This window comes from Pezoporus flaviventris, unplaced genomic scaffold, assembly GCF_033815535.1.
Source record: "Pezoporus flaviventris isolate CSIRO_AGI_PZ_B2104156 unplaced genomic scaffold, CSIRO_AGI_Pfla_v1 ptg000001l, whole genome shotgun sequence".
Classification (NCBI taxonomy): Eukaryota; Metazoa; Chordata; class Aves; order Psittaciformes; family Psittacidae; genus Pezoporus; species Pezoporus flaviventris.
The window spans coordinates 33,283,029-33,310,721 of NW_026892549.1; the positions used below are offsets into that span (position 1 = coordinate 33,283,029).

The window sequence follows — 27,693 nt, forward strand, 5'->3', positions numbered from 1 at the left end:
ATTTCAGACTTTGAAGGGCTTATTATGCTCTCAGTTATGTTACTGCAAACTAGAAATAATAAATAACCTGAAGCTGGCAAAGTTACATCAACAAACAGGGAGAGATGAAAACAAAACACAGGCTTGAGAAACATGTTTATTATAAATAACTAGATTATCTCCTGTAATTGCTTCTTCTGCATCGCTGAAAAGTTTAACTCCCTACCCCTACCCTTACCCCACCAAACAGCTTAGAACTGCCTGCAGAATTTCTATCTGCAACAAAACTTCCTCAATACAGAGTTAAGGAAGCCAGGTCACAAACTTAAACCAACATCTTCCAGAACAGAGGGTATGATGTTGTCATGAGGTATGTCAGAGGAATACATAGCCTCTGTGTAACTTTAGCACACATGATCCCAAAGGGCTCTCAAAGCACTGAGAAATCCAGACTGCCTCCTAATCCTATATCATCTTCTGCTTTACTTCAATGTAGCAAAGACCTCTATGAATTAGAAAAATGTCTTTACACATGTAAAAATGATTATAGTTATGTCTTGATTTACTGTGTTAGTACGGACAAATTGGGATATTATGGACTTCAATTTATTTGGCTGAACAAAAACATTATAAGAGCCCTTGCTCATAAACCCTTACATTTGCTTATCTCAGATGGAAGTTGTGTGGCTATTTGATACAGGGTTTTTCCCAGGTACTGTAGAACAGACAAGGCCTCATGCAAACAGTGAAGTAGCACAGATTCATAGATCATACGGATGTAAGCATCTCCCTAAGCATCTACTTAAGTACATAAAAACCATATACAGAAGTACCATAGACTTCGATCCCTCTTGCTAAAAGACAGCTTTAACAACAAATTCAGTGATATTGACCAAATATATTAGCATTATTTTCATGAATGAGTGAGGACTTCCAGTCTCCCACTACTTCTTGAATATGCATTTACGTAGTTGTATTATCGTCCAAATTCAGTCACAAGACTGTTTAAAATATCTTAGTAGGTTTTGTCTCAATTAAAAAAAATCAAACAAAACAAACACTAAACCAAAACAAAACCACAATAAAACAAAACAAAGGAAACTGAAAATGCTGTAAGAGGACCCAGCATTTCACAGAATCAAACCTCTGGGGTGGGAATAGCTGATTTAGCTTGAAAAGTTAATCCATACAAAATGCGGACACTTCCCTTCTTGCTGTTAAACCTTAAGAGGACTTCATAAGGTTATCACCATTTGCTCCCCCTGCCAAAGATAGTATATCTAGTACATGTACTTTTAAGCTAATTTAAAATAAACTCAGGCATTTGTTTCCACTTGCCCTTGTTTCCATGTCAACAGCACTTAATGAATGCATCATTCCAGGAAATGTCAATAAGGAGCAAAGAAGAATGAACAAGCACTGAAAACTTCACACATGGCATACATCTCTCACAATCATATCGCTTTAATGAAAATAGGTGAGGTCACCTGTAGCATTCACAAATGCTTTCTAATACATTCTGACCCAGATGATTTTTCACAGTTCAGTAACACGACGTTTGAAGTTTTTACTGCAAACAATACACCCACAGGACTGACCAAGTGCGGGTACAAGAGAAGCAACCAGCAATTACTGTGTTGACTTCTGTTACTTTGATCTCCAGGTCATGACCTTTGCTTTCACACAATCTTCAAAGCAGAGATTGTAGAGTAGGTTATTTTAGAGGACACACTGTTTTGCAGGCTCTTTTTTCTGTGTCTCTTGCTTCCTGTTTGAGCCAAGAGCTTTTAAAATTTTCCTATCACCATGACATTTTAGATATTCTTTCCTCTTCCTCACCCCCAAGATATCCCTTTACAAAATATCACCTCCAAAATACAGAAAGCTTAAAAAAAGAAGATAAAAAGTAGAGAACTTAAAGCATCTGTTTAGCAGAAAGAAACTAAAGACATTTTACAATGATGGAAAAAAAACCAAAAGGTTTTAAAAACAACCAAACTTGTTTGGTTGTCTGTAGGAAAGACAGGCCGGGGCAGACAGGCAGGGGGTGTAGTTATTTACGTCAGTGATAGGCTGGAGAATATGGAATGCTGCCTGGGGAGGGGCCAACTGAGAGTTTGTGGGTTACAGTCAACAGGAGAACTGCGATGGGGGACATTAATGAGGGGGTCTGCTACAGATCACCTGATCAGGAGGACTCTGTAAATGAAGCACTCTACAGACAGATAGGAGCTGCCTCACACTCGCAGGCCCTTGTCCTCATGGGGGACTTCAACCATCCCGATATCTGTTGGAGGGACAGTACGGCCCAGCACAAGCAATCTAGGAGGTTCCTCGATTGTGTGGAAGACAACTACCTCCTGCAAGTAATAGAGGAGCCAACAAGGAGAGGTGCCATGCTTGACTTCATGCTCACCAACAGGGAGGGGCTGGTGAGAAATGTGATGCTCCAAGGCAGTGCAGTGCAGTGCAGATGCTTGGCTGCAGTGATCATGAGATGATCCTTAGGGCAGCGAGAAGAGCGTGCAGCAAGCTCACTGCCTTGGACTTCAAGAGAGCAGACTTTGGCCTCTTCAGGAGCCAGCTCAGTAAGGTTCCATGGGATAAAGCCCAGAAGGGCAGGGGGGCCCAGAATGGTGGTTGATATTCAAGGATCACCTGCTCCAAGCTCAGGAGTGCTGCATGATGACTAAAAGGAAATAGGGCAAGAAGGCCAGGAGGCCTCCATGGATGGATAAGGAGCTGCTGAGAAAACTCAGGAGGATAAAAGAAGCTTATAGAAGGTGGAAGTAAGGACAGGCAGCGTGGGATGAATAGAGAGACTTGTCAAGGAAACTAGGAGTCAGGTTAGGAAAGGTAAGGCCCAATTAGTATTGAGTCCTGCCAGAGATATCAAAGGTAACAGGAACATCTTTTATAGGTATGTTGCAAACAAAAGACAGGCTAAGGATAATGTGGGCTCTCTCCATAAGGAAAAGGGAGAACAGGTTACCCTTGATTTGGAGAGGGTTTAGATTCTCAAGGACTTCTTAACCTCAGTCTTCACTGGCAAGTGCAAAGCGTCTGACACTGTCCCACACAACATCCTTGTCTCTAAACTGGAGAGACATAAATTTGATGGATGGACCACCCAGTTAATAAAGAATTGGCTGGATGGCTGCACACAGAGAGTTAAGGTCAATGGCTCAATGTCCAAATGGAGACTTGTAACGAATAGTCAATGAGAAGTTCAGGTTAGACATAAGGAAGAAGTTCTTTAGTGTGAGGGTAGTGAGGCACTGGAACAGATTGCCCATCCCTGGGAGAGTTCAAGGCCAGGATGGACAGTGACTTGGGTGATATGGTCTAGTGTGAGGAGTCCCTGCCCATGGCAAAGGGGTTTGAACTCGATGATCTTAAGGTTCTTTCCAGCCCAAACTATTCTATGATTCTAAGTTTGCCTATAAAAATTCCACAGAAAGGAACTGTCCATTTTCTTCTGTCCAAACAAAAATTCCAGTAACAAACATAGAAAAGTTTTCATCAATTTGTTCTACACATTTGAAAGGCAGAAAGGAATTAACAGGGATGGAAAAAAACATAGCTTTTGTAAAAAAAAAAGAAAATCACACTCACATGTTTCTTAGAAAAAAAGAAAATTACTTTGTGAAAAAGTCACAACAATATTTTTGTATAAAATCTATTTATAATGAAAAACTAGGGAAACGTTTTAATATTAACAGTGATAGAAAAGGTATAACAACAGATTACCTGAGATACCAGATTGTAACTTCTTCACAAAAAGCATAGTTTCATAAATTTTCCAAGTATTTATAAGAAAACCTGATTATTTTTAAAATGTGTAATATTTTTTATCTCTGTTGCTAATATCACAGTAAATCACTGGACCTTGATTTGTTAAAAATTTGATTTTCCGCACTTTTTCAAGGTTGAGATTTTGGGGTTTTACACATCGTTTCAGTTTGTTAGAATGAGAAGATTAAGTAAAGCTTTGATTTCTAGCACCTTTCTCTTTCTGGTTGAGGAATTAAATAGACTGAACTCTAATTGAACTCAGTAGGAATGAAATTAAAGCTCAATGAAAAATGAAACTGTGGTTCCAATGGTCACTGCAAAAATTTACTAGAAGAAGTTCCTATTCAGAATAAAATTTTACGGTAAAGCAAAATGTCTATATAATTTGGCTTCACTGAAATGCAATCTTTTGATGATTTATTTGTGACAAATTTTCTCAAAAAAAAAAAAAAATTTAGGAAAAAGAAGTTACTCCAAACCATAAAAAAAAAAGATTAAGGCCATATCAGACATTTGCTTTTGAGACTTGAAGCAATACATTTGATAAAATACAAATAATTTCTCACTCAGGAGAGCTTACTGCTGCTAAATCTGTGAGATACATCTGCAGACTTCAGAGAAGGAAGAAAAAATTGTCCTAGACGCTTCAGAACATGTATTCAAAACTCTGATTTAGCTATTCAGAATAAAATTAGCAGAGTGTTTCTAATCAATTCCACCATGTAGGTGAATACATTTCCCACTAGATAAAGAAACAGACAGACAGACATTTTGGGGGGTTTTGAGTCTAATGTTGACTTAGAAATGCATTTCATATAGTGTAACAAATAATTAGAGAAAACGATCAGAAAGATTTAATTATTACAGCAGAGCCACAAATCATTCAACTAATTACAAGACCATTCTTTTTTCTTTAAAGAGTTTTAATTAACCTAGTTTAATTTAAAAAAAAAAAAAAAGAAAAAAAAAGAAAAAGAAAAAAGAGGGGTTGAAAAACTGAGGGCAAAAAAAACTGAAACAATGTTGCAGTTTCAAACTGCATGAATACAATCACTTCACACTTTGACACGGTGGTTTGCCATGAGATGACCTAAAACTACCTTGACCTCCCTGAAATCAACATTTTTGCACTGAAATGAAACAACAGACATTCTTGTTTTGATGTATGGCTGTGTGGCATACTATAAATATTACATCACATAACCACAGAGGATGTCAATCAATAAAGAATTTTTTCAGACAGCACTAAATGAACCATGGGTTCTTGCCTCTGAATGGCTCCTTTAATGTACTACTTTTGCTTAAATGATTAATAGGAGACATATTGTCAGAAAACATACTTAAAGTGAAAAACAGTAAACTGCAGAAATATAATTCATTTTTTAAGCAATTCTCTAGTGCAAATGTCACATAAATTTACATAGAGACAGCACTTTCAGACTCTTGCAAGCTGGATAGTAGGCATACCTTCCACTTAAGTGTGAAAGCAATGGGAAAATATTTTATTGAATTTAGGCTGCTCTAAGTGGTGAAAACCAAAACTCCACAGGTAAACTGGATTCAAAAGTTGAATCATTACAAGATGAAAGTATTTAGGTTAAAGATAACCTAGAAATCCAGCTCAAAAATTTAGAACAAAATAAAAAACATATCCATACTCAAGACTGCTGTGCTGCTGTTTCATCCTACAGCATTTTCAAGCAATAAACTGGTGCATGGAATTCACGCCATTTCCCAATAAACCTGCTTTTAGTCTTTGTCACGTTGTATTGTGTTATAATAACTCCTACAGCAGAGTTTGGATTACATGAAGATAAAATCAGTGGTTTACTATATAACTCTGAATACTGCAGGTGATCTGCTGATAAAAAGTAAGCTCAGGCCCTGCAAAGTTACAGCATGGTGACTAGTGCTGCTTGGTGCTGCTTTGCTCTGACTTGCCTCAGACAGCCATTTTCAGCTGATGTGAAAAGTACCAGCACACAGAGACTGAAACCCTGTATCAGACATTAGCAAGGAAAAAGAATTCCAACTACTTCTCTGGTTTTTGTCGGTTTGTTTTTGGTGGTTTTTTTGTGGTTTTTTTTTATAATTGCTTGTGTTTAAAGTTATAAATAGGAAAATTATGTCACTTCAGCAGATATTCCATAGATTTTGGACATATACTTACAGTCACCAGACACAAGTAACTTTATTTATTAAAAAACAACCCTTGCAATTTTTTGCAACATTTCAGTTGGATCAATTGGACATATGGTATTTTATCAGGCTTCCATATTAATTTCCAGATGACCTTTTGTGTAATCTAGCTCATTAAAAAGGCATTATAGTGATATTGGGGGGGGGGGTATTTTAATCTAAACACTAACCACTCTGAGTAAAGCAGCACAACATAGGAGTCCTTTCTTCTATGTTCTTTAATAGTACCTTAGAGATAATAGTGCCTAGAGAAGAAACTCATCACCATAATCCAATGTTAGCAGAAGACAATGCAACTGGCTGAGTGTAGTGATCGGGTTTTTTTATTGACTGTCATCCTTCGCGTACATTAAGTGTTGCTTTACAGAAAGGCAGGCTTCTAAGTAGGCACCTATGAGCACTTACATTCAGGAAATCCTGTGCACACCTGCTCAACTCAAACATGAGCTGTACAGCACTGAAATATTTTTTGAAATGGGTTCCTGAGAGTGATCTCACCAAAATGGTGTTATTCAAATTCCCAGGTGTTTCATTGCAGAATATGAAACAATGCTTTCACAATAGAGTGCAGATCTGGTTTGAGACTCGGAGTTGGTTTCAGTTCAGTATTTCTCCAGTAACAAAACAAAAGTGACATACCTTACCACATTTACAAGTGGAAACACTAACCTGTACCTCTGGTAGTCATCTTCATCCTTCTCTTTGCAGACCAGCTCATTTGGGCATGCCATGTTTCCAAGCAAACTGAGATACTGTAGTGAGGGCACAACTTCAGCCAAATGGTCCAAAAGGCTTTCTAACTCTGTTATGTTTCAAAGGTTGTGGGTTAAGGATTCAATGACATTGATGAAAAAAGCATTTAGAATTGCACCACTCCTGATATAAACATACATTTCAATAACTGACAATCAAGTTTAGTATGGCATTTGGGAAAATGTCACATTAATTGTTCCAATGGCAAACAAGGATAAACTTCAGTCATTTTTTTGGCATGAAACGAAAGAATTTGGCTGTTTTGTCATTCTTTTCTCCCCCTTTCTTTCCTAGGTGGTTCAGTAAAAAACATTAAAACTTTGACAAAATGATGGATGCTGTGCAGTAAAATGGCTAGCAATTGCTGGAGCCATGAAACTTTTCCAGCATGGAAACAAACAGTTAGTTTCACAGCACATTCATCACTAATATATTCAGTCCACTGGAAAATGAGTTTAAGAAAAAAAAAAAAAAGAGAAAAAAAAAAAGTCAAATGACAACAACCGACATTCATTCCCAGCATAAAAATATTTTGAATGTCCCAGTAACACATTTGTAACTACTCAATTAGTATATGTCAATTAATGCTTCACTAAGTGCAACTTAAAGACTTCAGTATTACAAGTATTTTATAGATGAAGCTTTAAAGTCCTCTAAAGCACATTTTTTTTTCATTAAAATAGCCTTATAATTTGGTGTTCATGAGGCTTTTAAACTACATTCCTCAGAATATAAGTAATGACAATACACCTTTGATATTGTAAACTATATTAAACAATATAATCACTGCAATATTGGAAATCACAGCTAGGTTTATGCATAACAATATTCAGCCATTTGCACACTGTTGATTGATCAAATAAATTAATTTGGTAAACTATAGTGTGACAGTCTCCAAGGCTCAAACTATACATTTTTATTTTTTTTTAATTTACATGCAAAGAAAATGGTGTGATTCTCAAAAGAGAAGTCATACATATGCATGTAAGAAGTTTTCATTGTTTAAAAACTGACTTAGGCAATAATAATAAATTATTTTAAACCATTAAAAGGCATTTAATCGCTGTGGTTTTATCCACTCCCACTGTTAGAGACCACAACTATTGTCTTAAATCCTCAGTTCACTCGTGTTGTTATTATTTATACTTGATTTATGTGTTTCTGTTATCTTTGTTATTTTTAGCTGATGGAACTTGCTTTATTTCTTCACCCCAATATCTTAAGGACAACAGAAGCAATACAGAATGGAAAGAGCAGCTTCACTGTTAAAAATGCAGCCTTCCTTTTACAAGCCTTAAGTTTTATTTTATTTCCAAACACACATGGGTTTAATGATAATAATTACTAATATTAATAGATGAAAATAAGTGTATCTACTCTTAATGTTCTGTCACATAAGGCATAAAGAATCATACTCAAACACTTTGTATGAATGAGAAAAATGAAGGCTTGAAATTAGTTCTATGAATTAACTAAAAAGGTAAAAATGCTTTTAGTTTGGCAAAGCCATATTATGGAATGTTATATGCCAGCAAGTAATCAACCAAAACCTAAGAAAATAGTCTTTTTGTAGCACCATCAGATACTAATGATTTTTGGTAGCCAGGATGAATTCCCAATTAAAGTCTGGTGCTAATTCTCATCTTCTCATATCTGGACCTCAAGCTTTGAATAAACTTTTTTATGGCTTTTTCAAGACATATGTGACTGTGATGGGAAGGTCACAAGCTGTTTTTCCACATATGTTCAAGCGAAAGCCTTTTTAAAAGTTTCCTAAGACTGTTACATACATGCTTGAATCTGGCACCCTGCCTCAGACGGGAGAAACACTTAATTTCTTGAAGGATGGCTTAAGTTACAAAAAGATTCCCGAGAGAAATAGTTTATTATTACAAAAGATGATTTCCATAACAGCAAACTCACACAGGGTTAGCTATTGAAAAGCTTAGATTGTATCTGGCCATTACCTATCAAAAGGATAAAAAAAAACCAAACCAAACAAACAAAAACCAAACCAACTAACCAAAAAACACAACAAGCCACCACCCAAACTTTTTGCCTCTTCTGTGGAGTAAATATGCAGAATACCTGGCAATTCAGTAGAGCTTTTTCAGGGGTAGAATCTTTTCTCTTCAACAATTTGCTGACAAGCGTTCTAACTCCCATCTGACCATGCAGACTTAAAGGCAAATATGAAAATGTATTTAGATATATAATGATGAAGAGCAGTGTCAGCTTAGATTTGCAAAAAACTGTGAGACTATGCATCAAAGTCCTACAGAATGCAGGCAAAAGGGAGACAAAACAAATTCAGTAAGAGCTTTGGGTACATAACAGTATTTGGTAAACTGAATCCCAAAAATCTAAATCTCCTCAAATCTGGCAAGTAGTGTCTAGATTCTAGTATCTCATATCAAAACCCTCAGCACTGATTTTAGATGCAGAAACACCTCCCTAAAAATTTTATGACAGAGGTGACCAGGAATCTCACACAGACTTCTTACCATGCAGTTCAGCGTGAGACTTTCCAGGCCTTTTATCATTTACTCATGTCCCTCAAATTAAATAAACATTTAGCAGCCTAGGATTACTTCCATTTCAGTGGCAACAGAAACAGAAATATGTGCACAGGACAAACCCCAAGAATCTGACATAATCACCTCAAATGTAGAAGGTCACTAATTCACAGAAACGTTGAAGTTTTGGAGGCTTGGACAGCCCCAAAATACTAGGGCACCAGCAACACCTGAGAACAAACCAACCTGTGGCTTATCATTATCAAAAATGATCTGTTTTGTGACAGAATCAGCAGTTACAGCATAAATAAAATAATTAAAAATCCTGTTCTGGAGGCCTACAACAAATCTAGAGAGGGATTTTTTACAAGGGCATGAAGTGACAGGACAAGGGGGAATGGTTTTAAGCTTACAGACAGCAGATTTAGATTAGATATTAGGAAGAAGTTCTTTACTGTGAAGTTAGTGAGACATTGGAACAGGTTGCCCAGAGAAACTGCGGATGCCCCAGATTCCTGGCAGTGTTCAAGGCCAGGCTGGATGTGGCTTTGAGCAACCTGTTCTAATGGAAGGTATCCCTACCCGTGGCAGGTACTAGAACTACCAACCCAAACTACTCTATGATTCTATGATGTAAACTATTTTTTCTTGTACCTCTTAACAAAAAAAAAAAAAAAAATAAAGCAAGGTACAGATTATTATTCCAAGAAACCCCATCTACCTGCCATCACAGTTATTCTTTACAAAGCACATAGGAAAAAAATAATTATATCCCATTCAAATTCTCATGATTGTTTCTCAGAGATGAGTCATAAGACATGATGCAATTCTGGTGTACTGTTAATTAGCATGTCATATATTTATTTTAATCACAATACTGTAACTATATGATGCCATCAAAAGTGTAAAGGCTTTTTAATACAGTGCTGGAAAAATACAGAAGGAGAAAATCATAAGCAAGTCTGAAACTTTCCTGCCAGCTTCCTTTTTATGGTTTATTGTGGCAGCGTAAGGAGTGCTATATTGGTGCAGTCAGACCCAAAGAGTTGCAAAATCCTGCTGTGCCATTTCTAAGATCAATTTCAGTTCCATTTCCTCCAAATAGGAAAACCACAATTAAATGCATGGACAGTGCTAGTTAAATTTTATTTATTTAAATTTCTTTGACAACAGCCCTGAACTGGTCTTTCTAAAGTCACCATTTCACCAGGTGAATAGGTAACAGTGATGCAAAGACTACACTAAGGTCTGTTGTTTGAAAACTGGTTGAATGTGTCACTGTGATGACAATTAAATTACCTTAGTGTAGTAATTCCACCTCTTAATTCAACAGTGTCATCACTACCAATCTATCGATGCCTCTTTAACAGGTATTGACTAAAATAAAAACTTGTAACAAAACTTTTAAACCCTTTAGCTCTTTAGCTAAATCATTCCTTCTCAGCAATTATACAGAACAATGGCCCCTCCAAAAACACAACCTGGCCTCCATGAATAGTTCACAGAAACATACTAGACATACTTTAAAATTCTGTCTCATCAAAAGACTATACTGATTTTCGGCACTATTCCTAGTTTCAAATTTGGGAAACACTCAGATTAACTTTTTTATGTCTCATCATTATGTTACACTTACGTACACTGCACGTGCATATTTACAGTAGACTGTTGACAGCATACATATGCACACGCACACACAACCATGTCACCATATTTTCTGTTCAGAAAAACAAATGCTACCAGCAATATTAAGACATTAGCAATATAATTATTTAGAAAATGTAGTACTATGGTAGGTCCAGTTAAGCTGCAGTGCAATATAGTTTTACGTAATCAAAAATATCCTACAAATAAGAATCTTCTGTCTTGTCTATTTTCACTCATTATCTGGTACCCAATACTATAGTTTCTGAGGTTCTCCAGAATACAAAAAGAATAAGCAAAATCCAAAGCAAATTATGTACCTCTCTTCTCTGGCTAAGCAAGACCATAATATTTTTGTTTATTTGTTTTGCAGAAAATCCTGTAGCCTGCATTAAATTTCTAGTGCTAGCAGGACTGTTGTTCATTACAAACCCTTCAAGGATTAGTTCCACAGTATTCCAGACTACTACCGAGGAAGGATTGCTGTGATTTAAAAGTTACATTGTCCCTAGAGAATATTACGTTTGAACAATGTCAAAGGTGTAAACTTCAAGTGGATAGTATAATGTTACTTTGCTTAGTAAATTTTAGAAGAACCTCACAAGCAGAGACAGATATTTTGATGTTGACCTGTGTCTTGTAACAGTTAGCACAATAAAATGACCATTCTGTTACACTTTTAAGAAGCTGTGCACATTAGAAAATACACACAGAATGTACACAGAAAATACTGGATGATGTCTTACATGTTCCGCTATTCCAGACCTCTGTATTCTCAAGAGACTCTTTAACTGTGTCCTTTCAATAGTCCCTCCAGGACATATCCAAGGTGCAGATGCTGCATGAATCCTTTATATAGATTAATATAAGGGCCCAGCTGCTTTAACTACTGAGGACTAATGCTGGTCATGCCAAAATGCCATACAGCTTCCTCGCTTATTGGTATTCTTGGCATAACCATATGCATGGTTGATGCTCAGGGGCAACTGTTGGTCAAACCTATGCAGAAACATAACCTTTGATAACAGTTTTCAAATGAAATTATTTTATGCAACTCTACAGAAAGGCTATGCTAACCTATAACTGTCCAAACAAATCTATACATATTTACTATCTCACCACTCTTTTTTTTTTTTATATAGTATGAAGTATGCGAGAGAATCTGGGATTTCTTTCTGTAACCTTTTTCTCTGTCAGCAATTTTTACTAGTCACACAATCAAATGCATTAACTTTATGAGAAAAGTAACCACTCTTGTTCTCTCTCAGTGCTTTCCAAGTTGCTCCACCATTTTCTTTCAAAAAATTCTACATAGTCTTTTCAAATTTTTAGCCATCCCACTTCCCCAAAAGAGTCACAGGAGAGCTTTTTGTGTTAATGACCTTCTATGATTACTGCTTTTGGAAGTTCTTGGAAGCAAAGAGCAATCAATTTCACATTCAAAATATTTTTTTTAATATAAAGAGAATATCAGAAATATCACACAGAATTACAGACCACTGCATAGAAAGACCCTAAATTGTCATTCAAAAGTCTTCTGCCAACTAACCATCTGTCATGCAAGTGCTGCAATCAATCTAACATTAAAACAGCTGGACAGCACTTCTACCAGAGTCATAAATGAACAGGGTATTTATTACCATTTGAAACATTTGCTTCAATTAAATTTATCACAAACATGATGTAGCAATCACAAGCTAGTCCACAGGCAAAATAGCCTTGAAGCAGAAGTTACCAATTCTCATCCGAATGCAGTGTGAAAAGATCTTTGCCACCTGAACGCTTTTCCATTAGAATGTGCTAGGTCTTCAAGGTTGGATACCCACAGAAATAGCTTGCAGTATGCAAGTATACATTTTCCCCTTCTCTATGTGCAATAGGATGTCATGCACAGTCACTTGTATGCCACGTTCTGGCCTGAAACCTTTCTGGTAGGGAGATAAGGCCTTGAGATAAGGACTTGTTCACTTATTTTAAAAACCATTTTACTCAAGAAAGAAAAGGTGCAGCACAGGTTGCAATTAACTAAGTCCATATATCTCATGGAGAGATTCCTGCAGGCTGAATAGTTGGGGAAAAAAATCACATTCTGCCTACTGGAGCAGCATTAGTTTCCTGTGTGTAGCCAGAGTTGCCAGCACATTTAGGGGTATTTCAGAAAGCCCATGCTTCCAAAGCTTCAGGTTTGAAGACCAGGTTTCAACACTGTTAGGTACACAAATGTGAGAAAAAGGAGATATATTTCTATTCCTGTAATCAAATTATATTTCTGGTTGACTAGAGACTTCCATCCTGAAACCATATGTCCCTTTTTTTCAAGGTTTGTTTTTGTTTGGATTTTTACCCTTTTTTTTAACACTATTCTGTCCAAATATTGCTTAAGGTTCCCAAAGCAGCACAGAAATGATCAAGAATAAAGCAGCTGCTCACAATTTTTTTTAAAGTTCTGACATATGGAGTTCAACCAGTCTGAGCACTGCTGTAGAACAGGATAAGGAACCACCTGGACTGAAAATTACCTCCCTCTTCCACAGATGTTTGGCATTTGGCATTAGACATTTACATTACTTAATTTTTACTTCAAGTACATTTTATTCTAGAAGAAAGATTTTTGGCTCATCAGGTCCTGCAGTTGTCCAACAAGCAACAGTCAGATTTAGTCAAATCCACAACTACGGCACAGAGAGCTCAGACATATATACAAAAAGACTGCTCTCTGTGTGTGTGTGTGTGTATAACAGCAACCATTTCAGCTTACATCTTCATTTAGTGGAGATAGGGAATTGTACATAATAGCAGACAATTTATGTCTTGAACTTACCCATTCAACCTAAACATGATGTCTTCAGCACTTAACCTAGTGAGATTCTGGTCAGACTGGGCCTTCTAGGCCTTCAAGCACTTCAGGACAATGTATGAACCAGCACAAAGGCAAAATAAGTTACAGTCTACAGTCTGGGGGTTAAATAAAGCTGTAACTGTTAGGCATTATGATGAGACTTCTGTGAAGACAGATTATACCACAAATACTTATTGGTACATTCTTCAGTTAAGGTACTCTATCCATGTGGTTTTCAAAGGCTCAAGAACATATAATCCTTAGATCTGAACCATACTGATAACTTATCTTGCCATAAGTAACATATATACCACTAAGGGCATTCTGCCGAGCTCTAAGTAATTTTGGGTTTCTTCTAAAGCATTCAAAACCTAGACCTAGATTCAATACCTCAATTCTACATCTACATTCAACACTTTTATTGTAAACTAATTTTGGTATCAATTCTTCAGAAGTATATAGAATGTATGTTTAATGGATGACCAACTCACTGGACTAAGTAAAGTAATAGGGCTTTTACTTCAGAGAATCACAGATCTCATGCATTATCAGACTTGTCTACTTTGCAGTGAGGCAGTGAACACCATCTAATTTTCAGCATACGTGTATATATAGTTGACAAATTATAACTGCTACCCTTTTGAGTAGTTTTACCAAACACTAAAAAAGACTGAAGTGTAAAGGAAATTGAAATGCCTACACTGTATAGTCCAACTGTAACGCCAGCCATGGCAAGCACAGTGAAAAGTCATGAAACTTCACACTGATGTAACACACACAGAGGAATAAATCTATTTAGAAGTTCTGTGACTGATTCTTAGTATCTAGTCAACACAGTAAAAAGGAGAAGGCTTACCACTACAAGCATAGGTGAGTGTAGTGATGTGTGCTCTTCCAAAACCAACTTCCTATCTACCACCCATCTTATCACAGAATCATAGAATGGTTTGGGTTGTAAAGGACCTTAAACATCGGGTAGTCCCAACCCCCCTGCCATGGGCAGGGATACCTTCCACTAGAACAGGTTGCTCAAAGCCCCACCCAACCTGGCCTTGAACAATGTCAGGGATGAGGCATCCACAACTTCTCTGGGCAACCTGTTCCACTGCATCACCACCCTCACAGTAAATAACTTCTTCCTAATATCTAATCTAAATTTGCCATCTGTCAGCTTAAAGCCAATTCCCCTTGTCCTGTCACTACATGCTCTTGTAAAAAGTCCCTCTCCCTATTTTTTAGGTCCCCTTTAGATACTGGAAGCCTGCTATAAGGTCTCCACGCAGCCTTCTCTTCTGCAGGCTAACAACCCCATCTCCCTAAGCCTGTCTTCATAGGAGAGGTGCTCCAGCCCTCTGAGCATCTTTGTGGCCATCCTGTGGACTTGTTCCAACAGTTCCATGTCCCTGTTGTGTTGGGGGCCCCAGAGCTGGATGCAGAACCACAGGTGGGGTCCCGCCAGAAGGGAGTACAGGGGGAAAATCCCTCAACCTGCTGGTCACTGTCCTTTTGATGCAGCCCAGCATATGGCTGGTTTCTGGGCTGCAAGCACACACTGCCAGCTTATGTCAAGCTTCTTGTCTACCAACACCCCCAAAACTTTGTTGGCAAGACTGCTCTCAATCCAGTCTCTGCCCAGCCTCTATTTGTGTTTGGGATTTCCCTGACCCAGGTGCAGGACCTTGCACTTGGCCTTGTTGAACTTCATGAGGTTTGCACAGACCCACCTCTCAAGCCTGTCAAGGTCCCTCTGGATAATATCCCTTCTTTCCAGTGTGTCTGTACTGCTTTCTGCCACCCATTGTGTCTGATAGAGGAACTAAGGTGATGTGTTTTCCAAAAGTAAATCAGACTTTTGTAGAAACATAGAGCACAAGTGAAAAAAAACATGTTAGAGAAATGTAATCCAATACTGCACAATATGGATAACAATCCTTTCTGTATTGCAGTTATATGGGTTGCATTTTAAAATACTGTCAACAGGTTACACATCACAGAAAAGCTGAGGTATAACACTAGGAAACTGTATTTAAAATAGTAATATTTAAATTTGCTGCTTCCACTTCTAGTAGAAAAATGGTAGTGGCCTAACTGTAACTGAAATACTCAAACGAGTATTTGAAGAAAAAAATATCAGACGATTGTTCTAAGTATTTACTTGATTTAGAGATAAGCTTTCACATTTGCAGAGTGTATCCAGACATTATGTCAGGAGGGACCAAATGTTATTACACATACAATGCCACACAATAAGTGAACCACATATCAAAGCTATCAAAGCAGGATCTGGATCAAGATTAAGCCAAACTAAAATGAGAAATAGAAAAGAGCACCATAATAATAAGCAATACTCATATGAGTTTTAAAGTTTACATGTCATTCCAGTTTTCACAGGGGTCAGTTTGCCTTTTTGTTTGTTTTCATATCTCTCTGTCCATATCTTTATATAATGTAGACATTTATGTATACATGGTAATATTCCACCAGTTGAAGTTTTGTTTCAGATGAGTATTCTATGCTCCCCTGTGTCCTTCCTGTAGTGCAATCTGTGATTTCATTATTCTATTAAATGTACTTTTTTTTTTTGAACATCTTTCAAAGAATTCTATAGAGAAAGCATTCATTAACAGAAGTGGTTCAAGTTCAGAAGAGACCTTTTTCAAACAGGTATACACAATGAAAACAGGAATCTGGAAGGTCTCCATGCTTCTGAAGACTACTGTATCTTTCCTACAAGAGATCCTCCCTAGGGCTCAAAATGTTAATGATGGACAACGGTTATTTTTATTTCTCTGGTCAGTTTGTATACATTAGGTGTTTTACAAGCATTTCTGTAACTCCCCTATTAAATTATTGTCAGCACACTACAAAATGCATACATTATTTCTAGAACCTGGATAGCTCAATAACCTCAAAGCTCTAACTTCATAGTTTCAAGATTGAATTAAAAAAAAAAAATAAAATCCCAGAATAGATCAAATCCTTCTTATCAAGTTATCATTGCCTTTGAGAGCTTACTCACTTGACAACAGTATTTTAAGTATGTCTGTGATACCAGCAGGAATTCTTTAAAGAATACTACTAACAGGATAATTTTTTCCCTCTGATTTTGTTCACCAAGTTCTTATTGAATACACCTGCCTGCTTTTCACAAATGCAAAGCTCGTCCTTGATACCCCCTCAAACAACAAATATACTCATATGTTCTTGGGTCTATGGCCAAATTTACATTTCATACTTCGTAGGAAGAGATATGACACAGCAGATATACCACCACACATAGGATCAGCAAAAATGTTCCTTTACATTCTTTATCAGTTCAGATTTTACCATGGCAGAAAACAATAAAATAAACAATAAAAGCAGTTACTGGAATCCAACTCACAGAAACCTGGCATTAACCAGAAATCTAGCCAAATACCTAGTACAATTATGATCATTACTGCTTAAGAGACACTCTTGGCAAATTTCCAGGGCGCCGAGAATAAAAGTTACTCTGCTGATTTCTATTTATTTATAGAGTCAAAAAATAAGTGCAGAAATCACAGAATCTGCAGTTATTTTTATTCTCCTCAGTAGGAGGATTCTGCTCTAGTAGGAGGTAAATTGCTCTCTGTTTACATTGTCTGTAATAAAAGCCTGCAGTTGAGCAGCCTTGTCCTTACGCTGCAATTACAAGGAAAAGTCTTTCATGGTCTGTGCTGTAAGACTCTGCAGGCCTCATTTGGCCTTTTGGCAACAATTTGATCGCCTTTCACTTTTGTAAAACCATGTATTACACAAATCTCCAGAAGGGTCAAAGTATGGGAAATCATTTAATAATCAATTCCATGCCCAGCCCTTGCAGATAATTAGTTTTTAGAGACCATTATCTATAAGCCTACAGACTAGGGGCTCTGACTCAGCAGAGTACTTACACAAATACTGAAATATTTATTCTGAATAAACTTAAGCAGGCAATAACTTTGGGCATAGGAAGAAGTGACTGACTGTTTACGAATGGCCTTAACCACCTATCTAAATACTATATTGTATCAAGACCTTGATTTGGACAGCATTTTATAGGAATTTATACAAAGTTGGAACACCAAGAACACAGTGACTTGCTTTTACAGCTGAGGTTGCACAGCAGCTATCAAATCGTGTATATTAACACCTTCATTAAAATAGAGAAAGGTATACGTTTCTTGTTGTTTGTGGGGTTTTTATTATTATTTTATTTTACTTTAACGTTTTAAGAGCTGTTTAAAGTATAAGAACTTAGTAGCGTTTCACTGCACTCTCTATTCCACTAGAGGTCAGCCTGCAACAGAACCCCAAGCAAACAGGAACTGCAGCACACTGGTAGCGCTGACATTATTTTCTTTCTCTATTTTATCTATTAGAAAGATTTCTTCAGAGCCATAACTTAGATCTCTCACTAAAATGGAGCAACAGGAAGATATAATGGTGCATTTCATTTATGAATGACCTATAATAAATTACTGTGAAGTATTCCAGGTGCCAAACGAGAGAATGCTTTGTCTGCACATGAACTATATTTCACATGCTTTAATTTGGCTGACACATAAAACTCATTTGACATTTTGCAGGTACTTCTTTGAAAGGATATTTGGTTCTTGTTGAGCGTTAAGGTATGGAGGTGGGGTAACTTGGGTAACAGAAGGTCATTTCCGAGTAGATTGTTGTCCAAGATCAGCTCTTCCAAGTAACTGAATGTTTTCAGTCCTTCTAGTGACCTGCAAACGACAGAGGCAACAGGAAAAATGATACTCCACTAAATCAGGGAGGCCATTATGAGCTGAAATAAATATTTTAACCTTCCCTTTCAGGAGTGGGAACAGTTTTGGTTTGGGCCTGTCAGAAGGGTGAATGACAAGCATTAGTGGCAAGGGGAGTGCTGGCACTGCAACACATCCTTCACATACTGGCAGGATGAAGGATGGGGGTCACTTAGTGAGTAGCCAGGATCCAAAACAAAAGGCTTCAGATATGGGGCTTGCAGGATGAATTTGTCAATGTCTTGTGCCTTGAGGCACCCAGCCTCGCCTGACCCTAACCTCCATTCCCAAGATAAATAACTCTGTCACAGTTCACCTTCATTCCCTGGACACAAATTTAAGTTGTCATCCATCATTTCTGCCAAGAAATATCATACCCCGCTAACAATAATAAATACAACTTCAAGTATCATTTCTTAGCAGTTACCTTACATGCAATAATAGGAAATGGAGAAAGAATTTTTTTATTTTCCTTTTTATTAACCACTTAATTTGCTTCTTGAGTCCCTGCAAACAAAATAAAATGTTCTCTACAAACAAAATGCAGAATTACTCCAGACAGAAAAGGCATTTGCTTTCTTTTCAGAACATACTGACAAGCCACAGGTCAAACTGCAGAGAGTGGATTTAAAAAGGAGCATTTCACAACATGGAAGTGCAGATGATGGCTTGTAAATAAACAAGGTCCTGGAGGTATTCATTCCTCTGATAGCAAAGTACAGGTTAAAAATAAAAAAAACACTTTGGTACCTTGTTAAGGCATCTATTCCAAACTCAATTCTTAATGCCTGCAAATTCTAACAGGAAAAAAAGAAAACAACCCCACACATTTATCAACTAAGACACATGGTATACTGAGCATACGCACAGACATGCATTCACAGCTCATTCACCTACCAGACACCTAAAGATATGCTGAGATTGCATGACTTGACAGTTGATCTACTATGCCTACCAGTGGGAAGATCATCACTGTATCTCCTGGCTGTTTCATAAAATGTGATGAATAAGGGAGATGCAGTCTATACTATTTATTCAGATTCGAATGACATTTATACAGGGGTGATCCCCCCCATTTCGGCAAAGATCAAAATCCAACCAAAGTCTCTGTTAGAGAGTCCTACAGGCACTCTTACTGGAGAAAAATACAAATATTATAGAAAGTATATGGTTTTCAAATTAGAGAATTTAACATTCATCTGCCCAACAAAAAACAAGATGCTGCTTTTGTAGATACAACTTACTGACTACTTATAAATCACAGTTACAGGGGTCAAACAACCAAAAGTAATCAAGTACATGACCTTTACACTGGGTACTGTACACTAAACTATGAATATTCAAGTAACATTTGCACAACACTGAAACAGTGTATTTCAGTCCAAGCTTCAAAGCACTCCCGGTCTATTGACCTGGCATTCTGAAAGGGAGGTACAACTGTTACTAATGCCATTTTGACGCTGGGCAGCCAGACCTGAAGAAAATTTGCCATGCCTACACCCTATGCCATATCTATATAATTACAATGAATTGACACTGCAATTTCTGAAGCTGAAAGAACAAAAGAGTCAATTTCAAACATTATACTGAAACAGCCACCACAGTAACAGTCACACTTTTTGCATTTGCCTTTAACAAGCTGTTTTATAAGACCTCGGTTCAACCTATATAAACTGTACATGGTTAAGAGCTGTGTAGAGCACTGCATGAAGCTATTTCAGCAAAGGGTCACAACTGACATGGTTTTGCCAAAGTCAAGATCAGAAAAGAGATCAGCTAACATTTCAGACAGTGCTTTCCCCTAAGTACCTTTAAAAGGCAAAATAACCCAGAGGAAGTAGCAGTGAGTTTATCAAGCTGTTATGAGTTTTCACTTCAGTTTATTTTACAAACCTAGTTTAGCAAATTCCCCTTAAATACTCTTTTATTATATAAATAGTGGATTATTTCCAAACCTCACATTTCAATGCAAGACTTTGACTTTGCCAAAGGAGTTCAGAGAAGGCCACCTCCTTGTCAACACCACAGAGCCTTATGGGATGTTAATAGGTCCTTTGTGAAAAAACATTGCTTGGGCTCTGGTCAGTGTCAGCATCAAAATACACATTGTTCCTGAGTTATGTTATGCAAATATAATACTCTTATCATGAGAATCTGCAAATGGTTGGCAACTGGCAAGGAGAAGAAAGCACACATCCAAAACTGCTGCAGGGGAGGCATAAAACAAAATGACAAGCCATGAAGTGGGACAAAAGGCCTTGGAACACTAGAGGGAGTTGCCTATTGAAACAGCCTTCCTTTCACAAGCCTGGGCTGAACACAAGAGTACTAATTTTATAGATAGGCAGAGAAAATTGTGCGCAAATCTCCTTACACCTGTCTGGTTTTGATAATTTTTGCCATGTAATGTTATTAGCTGCTCACTTAAAAAGGAGCCCTGTTACACAGGGGGTTGCTTATTAATTGTTGTTTTCATGTCATCAGAGTAGTGTGCACTTGGTGATTTAATCACATAAATTCAGAGTCCTGGGAAATGGGAGGGGCTGCCACCGTACAGAGAGAGGGTGTAGCCATTAACGTAATTTTACATCCATATGTTATTTTGTTATTCACAGAATTCTCATTTTTTTCATCTTAGACAAAAGAAAAAAAAACTAGCACCAAAACAAAATTACTAAGACTGTTGGTAAAGAAACAAAAAGGGAAAAAATGCATTTGCTATCATTCCGTGACACTAGCTACTAAATTCAAGCCAACGATTTCTACCATAATAATATATAAGGAAATATTAGCCAGCAGCTGTACTTCACAATTTAAAAGTTAAGTGCAATGCACACAATAGGTTTTGTGGTACAAACTTCAGCAAATCCCACAACTTCTATGTGCCTCAATTTCCCATCTGCAGATGGGGGATTAGAAAGGATTGCAATCATGAGCTAGTACATAGAAAGCATTTTTGAGAAGCCAAGGTAGAAATCAGTACAAAATAATGGCATTTTTATTTTTAATGAGGGTGAGTTATATTAATGCACTCCATGTATTTCCATTACAAAAAAGGAGTACATATACATACACAGCAGAACAAGAAGCACACAAACACGCTCAGAGACAAGTATAAAGAGGGAAATTCCCCAAGAAAAATAACGAGTTTAAAACTGTTTTCTGTGAACTGTTTTCTCATAGTTCACAGAAGAAAAAAATGTCTCCTCGTATTGGTATATTAAAACAAACACACAATGTTACCATCATAGTACAACCAGCACTGAAGGGGCAGTGGCAAGTAGCTGTTTTCCCAAGTTTCAAAAGGCTAATAAACATGACTAAGGTGTACTGCAGGTTGCTTTTCCCTGCTCTAATGACATGAAAGCTGCCCATTATCTCACCCACAGGTACCATCTCAGTTACCTCATTGCAGGCCTCACACTCTGCTCCCAGAGGAGAACAAGTGCTGCCAAGAGATTTCCATCGCAATTTCCAAAGTCACATCAAACCGACAAAACATCACAACGTATTCAGAGCCGCCTCATTCAAACAGAAAAAACTTTTACGTTTCCACTGTAATTAACCCTATCCTCGTTAAGATAATTATGATCAAGCTCCCTGTCACAGCTAATATCACAGCACCATTGCCTATGGCTCATGCTTTGCCCTCATTAGCTTACAAAAACAGTGTTAAACAGGAAACTGACTCCCCTCTGCAAAAAGACTTAAGATGTTCTGTAAGCAGACAGTAAATAATCCTTTTGAATATGAAGGTTTCAGAAATGTCATTTTGTCCAAGTCCTTCGGCTAATCAGTGTGATTTCTTCCAGCTTTCTCTTCCATAATTCATTCATGGTTTGTAACAAAGTTTTAATCATAAAGGAATGTCATGGCAGAGATTTTTTTCTCTACGTGTATGCATGGCAATTGTCAGCTACACTATTTCATATGGTCCCTGTGGCCTGACGGGGATTTAGTTACAATGAAAGTAAAGCACAGCTCTTCATTTTGGTAATATTTGACAATGAAAACACATTTTATAAATGAAAAAAAGCAGAAGCCTCTCAAGTAATGGACAAACCTCAGTACTCTGCAACTGTCCTTGGGAAGAACAAGCTGTTCAGAAGTATATGCTGAAAAAGAAATGTTCTTCACATTTTACCCCACCCCTCCTTTAATATGACAGCTGCCTCGTATCTAATGACTTTTTCCTCCTGTTTAACAGGAAAAGAGAGAGTAGTTAACAATATGTAAATGAGAGAGTTTGGCTTTAGCCTTGAAATTGATTTGCACTCTGTTGACAAGAGATAGCCATTACCAGAAGTTAAAGACAGAGCTGTTACAAAACAAGAGCTTTTTAAAATACCTTTTTTCTTGTATTTTATGTTTTAACAGTTTACAGGAGAGCAGAATCAACACGAGAACCCCAGTACTAGATAATTTCAGTATTTAAAGCATGGAAACTAATTTCTATTTCTCCAGCACCTGCCAGCCAAGTAGCACAAAGCATTTTGTTGTTTTTTTTTTTTAAATTAATGAATTACTCTTCAAAAACCTGCTGAGCTTAAAATTTCATTTTGCAGTAAAACAGAAAGAGGTTAAGTGACTACCAAAAGGTGACCTCCAGCAATTTTCTGAGACAAGAAATAAAACCCAGAGCTTCTGACTTCTAGTCCTTTGACTTAACCTCACCAAAACAAAACCAAGAGCAATAGATAAATGCTATATATATATATATATATATATATATATATATATATATATATATAAAAGCATAAGACAGACACATGTGTAAGTTTAGATTTTGCAGAATTCCCTGGCAATGCAAAACATTATTTCGGGTTTACTTGCTTTGATTCCTGTTCAATTTTAAATTCTATTGAATCTGAAATATAGCATACAGATAAGGAGAAAAATCCAAGCCAGTTCCAAGTCTGTTCTGCTGGTGGAAGGTGTTTGGTGAATCTTCTGTGCAAACACCCTTCGGCTAACACTTTTGTAAGAATTCTACTCCCAAACCTGCTTTCAGGGGTTCTGCTCCAAACACAGCTCTCACTTCTGAATACCAAAAAATAAACAAACCATTTTAAAGAAAATATAGTGGCTAGAATTCATTCCAATTCCAGAAAAATAAAAAATAAAAAGAAAACACAGAACAACCCCCCCCCAAAAAAAAAAAATCACTAACACCAAAATGCTCTCACTCTTAAAATCATAAAACCTCTGCAAATTTAAGGTTTGTGTATTTCCTTCACACAGAGATAGTAATGTCAGATAAACAGCAAGTAAAGCATAAAAAAAAAAATTACCTCTACAGTACTCAAGCATAACAGCTGTTCTTTTCTGAAGTCTATTCAATGTTTATACCCATTTTTCTGCATACATCCAAAAAGAAAACAGAATTGAGTATCTAAAGTGAAAATATAGAACTACCAAAATTTCTAGTGTGAGCCAGGCCCCAAGTTACACCAGACAAGTCACAAAACAGAAATCATGAAAATTTGTTCAATTGAGAGCAAACTTACTAATGTTTCCAAAACATTAAATACTTTGTTTTGTTTAACATCAGAGGGAACCTTAGTATTTTACAGGTTATATAGAGGTAGCATTTTGCATCACTTCCAGTCAATTTGTTTCCAGCTTTCTCTTGTTACACAGAAAATATCTGGAAGCAGCTCTTTCAATAAAACTTAAGGCAAGTTTGTGAATAAGATAAGCAAAAGAGAAAATGAAAAGAAACAACTGAGCAGAATCATTAAATATGATCTTCAATAAACAATAAAAACGTGGGAAGAAAAGATCCCTGAAAGAAAAGATTAAAGCTGTGTTATGAACTAGATCTACAATTAGTTTCTGAGTCTTTTCATATAAAGGTCATACTTGACTTTCAGACGGACAATAAAATTAATACCCATCACTTCTTTTTCCCCCTTTCTTATATACTGAAAGCGTGCAAGCCTATGTAGGACACCTTATTACCAGAAAAGATTCACATGAAAATATCTTGTACAACTATCAAACTAACATAATTAACAGCTATGCAAGCACATCAAAATGGTGGGGATTCATAAATCTTCATCTGTTCTTTATAGCCTTGCTCTGACTTTCATGCAGCAAATTCCATTACTTAAAAAAGAAAAAATTAGCCCAGATCACCCAATCCTTAACAAGTCACCACCCACCCCCAAACCTCAAAGAAAACACAAACAAAAGTAGAATCAATAAACAGGTAAATAAAGACACCTTGGAGGCCTTCTAAATTCTAAATGTTAAATTTACAACATTTCAAACCCTTTCCTACCAATTATAAAACAGAAATGCAGGATTTCTTGAGTGGTTTTGTTATTAAGCATCAGCTCCTCAAATGATAGAATTATCTGAAAAGCAACAACACAGATTGATGTCATCCATTGTAGAAGCCCAGTTTACTCATAACTCCTTACCAGCCAGCAACGAACAATGGGCAACTACAGAAGGTGACTCAGACCTTCAGGTGATGCTCAGTGAGGTATATACATTTGAGATGGATGAATGTAGCCTATTTATCCAAAGTCTAGGCAATGAAATTAGAAGAAACTGTAGCATAAATATAAAATAAACTGTTACAGCTGTGCCACACACATGTGTATTATTTACCTGGTGAAATAAACTACAAATCCTAATCACAGTTTTCAGGAGCTCACAAAAACATCAGAGTCAACCATTCAGTTGTTTAACCACCGTTTTCTCATACCAAGACTTAAGGTCAAAAAAGAAAAAGAAAAATTAAAAAAAAAAAAAGAATGATAAAATTAAAAAAAGATTATTTCTTTTCCTGGCCTAACTCTGCCATGAAGCAACCAGACTAACTGGGGTGGGGTTCAATTTCTCTTCTAATGAACCTCTTAAAGTCTCAGATTTCACTATGTGTATCTAATACAGCTCTACTCAATTGCATATCCCACTAATATAGCTCAAGCTTTATCCTTCAATGTTAGCCTTCTTTTTTTGGGGAAATTTTTATATTATATCTTTAGGATAAAACATGCCAAGATTTTATGATATTACTGTTACAATTTTGTGTAAATTTAAATAAAATGGCAATCAGTGTAATACTACAGCCTGTGGCAAAGCAGTTTTCACATAAGCCACATAAAATATTTTAAAATAATATAAAATGAAACAGAAAATGTGTTCGTCATCTACTGACTGAACAAGTATCATATAACAAAATACAGTTTGCAAAACACAACTAAAGATTACCAAGCAGAGATTAAGTAGCTGTATGCATGCGTATTTTACCAAAGAGCATTCTGGAAAAAACATCACTAGGAAGTCCCTGCAGTTCAATGGAAGCAGCACTTGAGTAATATTCCTAAGTATGGACTTGAACATCTTTCTGCTATAATTTCTTGAAAGCATTCAGTGAATAATAATAAGGTTAGAGGAGTTAAGAGAAAAACTTTGATGTGTCCCTTGCTTCATTTTGCTTTTTCCCCAACCTTAACACAGAATTCAGTCCTAATAAAATATATGGCATAACTGAAAAAAATGCACACACTGCCATTTCCTGAACTTGAAAGAATTGAAAATATTACTGATGAGAAATAGCAAAAGCAGCAGCCAGGGTTTACAAAATATAACCTACCTGGTAAAAAAAAAAAAAAAAGAAAAAAAAAAAAAAGGAAAAGAACCACAAAACTAAACCCCTATAATGTATTTATTCTTACAAGCTTCACTCAGCTACATGTGCAAAGTTGAGAGCATATTTATAAACCCTCTAAAAAACAGTATTATAATGGAAATATGAACAAATTCAAGTGCAAAGGCAGGGCCATAATGAAAGGTTTACTGTACCTTGGATCAATCTGTCATTCTGCAATTCAGATAGTAACCTGACCCCTCCCCTTTTTGCACAGAGATGGGGGAGTAACAAGCCTGTAGAGTGAGTAGAGTAAAACCCATTTTGACTACTAGAGTTCAGTGAGAAGTGGGAAAAGAAAAGTAATTTTTCTCCCATCTTCCACAACAACCAAGGCTGAGGATTGACAAGCAAATTGACGCACCGCTCAGAGGGCAAAAGATAAATGTTTGATGAATTGGCCATTGCTGGAGGAGTGATGGGCTTCATATGTGCATAATGGACTAGCTGCCGTTCAATTCAGATTGCCTGCCAAGATAAGAAACCATAATGAATGGACCAAGCACAGCCTGTGCCATAAGAAAGTATAATCTGACTAGTTTTAATAAACTTAATAAAAAAGATGAAGCAGAGAGAAGCAAGGGGACTGGCCTTTGTGACCAGCCATAAGAGGTGAGAATGACTAATAGAGTGCTCAAGCATGATAGCAGAGAATTGTTAATGGACATAACACCAAATCCCTTGATGATAAAGAATATCTTAGAGAACAACTTAAAATTACAGGGATCTACATATGCACATAATACAAACACTGTAGTACTTGTTACACAGCATATAACTGCCATTTATTTATTTATTATTTCCTTCTGCTGACTACCTTTTGTCTCCCTAACTTTCTTTATCCCCTCTGCATGGTATCTTAGGCTGTACTGATTCACACAACACACCAATAGCTTTACCAACAACCCTTCAGAATCAAAATAACCCTCTAATTGTAACCCAAGAGAATTCAGGCTCGATTTCCAACAGAAAAGTTTTGGCTGCACAACTATATACTCTCACTCCCAGTGGAGAAATATCTTTTACCACCAGAAGTGTTTGCACTCGGTATAATTTCATTCGCTTTTGCAAGCTGGATTTCCACCAAATATGAGAAATTTACCAGTGCAGTCATAGGAAAAGAAAATGCAAGCAAAAAAACCCCAAAAGCTTTCTAGCACAGAATGACAAGTTGCCAGCAATAATCCCTTTGGTCTGGGATTTGTTATGTTGCATACTGTTCTCCATCTATATCCATAACCTCTAAGTTATGACCTTTTGCAGCACCAATCAGCACTTTTCAAAGACATTTAAAACTCTAACAGTATTTTACTTTATCTGGCTATATTAACAGTGTAAAGTCTAGTAATCACCACCATTTTCACAGTGAGTAGCATATACACACAGAGCCATTTTCACTTTTAATTATTTGGCCACATAACAGTGGCTCCCTTTCTGAAGCTTACCAGACAATGGGACCTGAATCCGTGACTGAAAATACTAAAGGAGTCAACAAGAGAAAAAACAGCCCTGACTTTTAAAGCAGTA

The 27,693-nt window shown here is 36.8% G+C and overlaps 1 protein-coding gene across 1 annotated transcript in view; it reads right to left on the reverse strand.

The window, feature by feature from the left end:
* The window catches only part of LRMDA (leucine rich melanocyte differentiation associated), a 716,652-nt gene that overhangs the window by 290,943 nt on the left and 398,016 nt on the right, over positions 1 to 27,693 (reverse strand). The window contains exons 4-5 of the mRNA XM_061450997.1: positions 18,335 to 18,461; positions 6,643 to 6,782 (exon numbers count right to left, since the gene is read on the reverse strand). Coding sequence (XP_061306981.1) covers positions 6,643 to 6,782; positions 18,335 to 18,461 — 267 coding nt within the window. The remainder of the gene's footprint in view (positions 1 to 6,642; positions 6,783 to 18,334; positions 18,462 to 27,693) is intronic.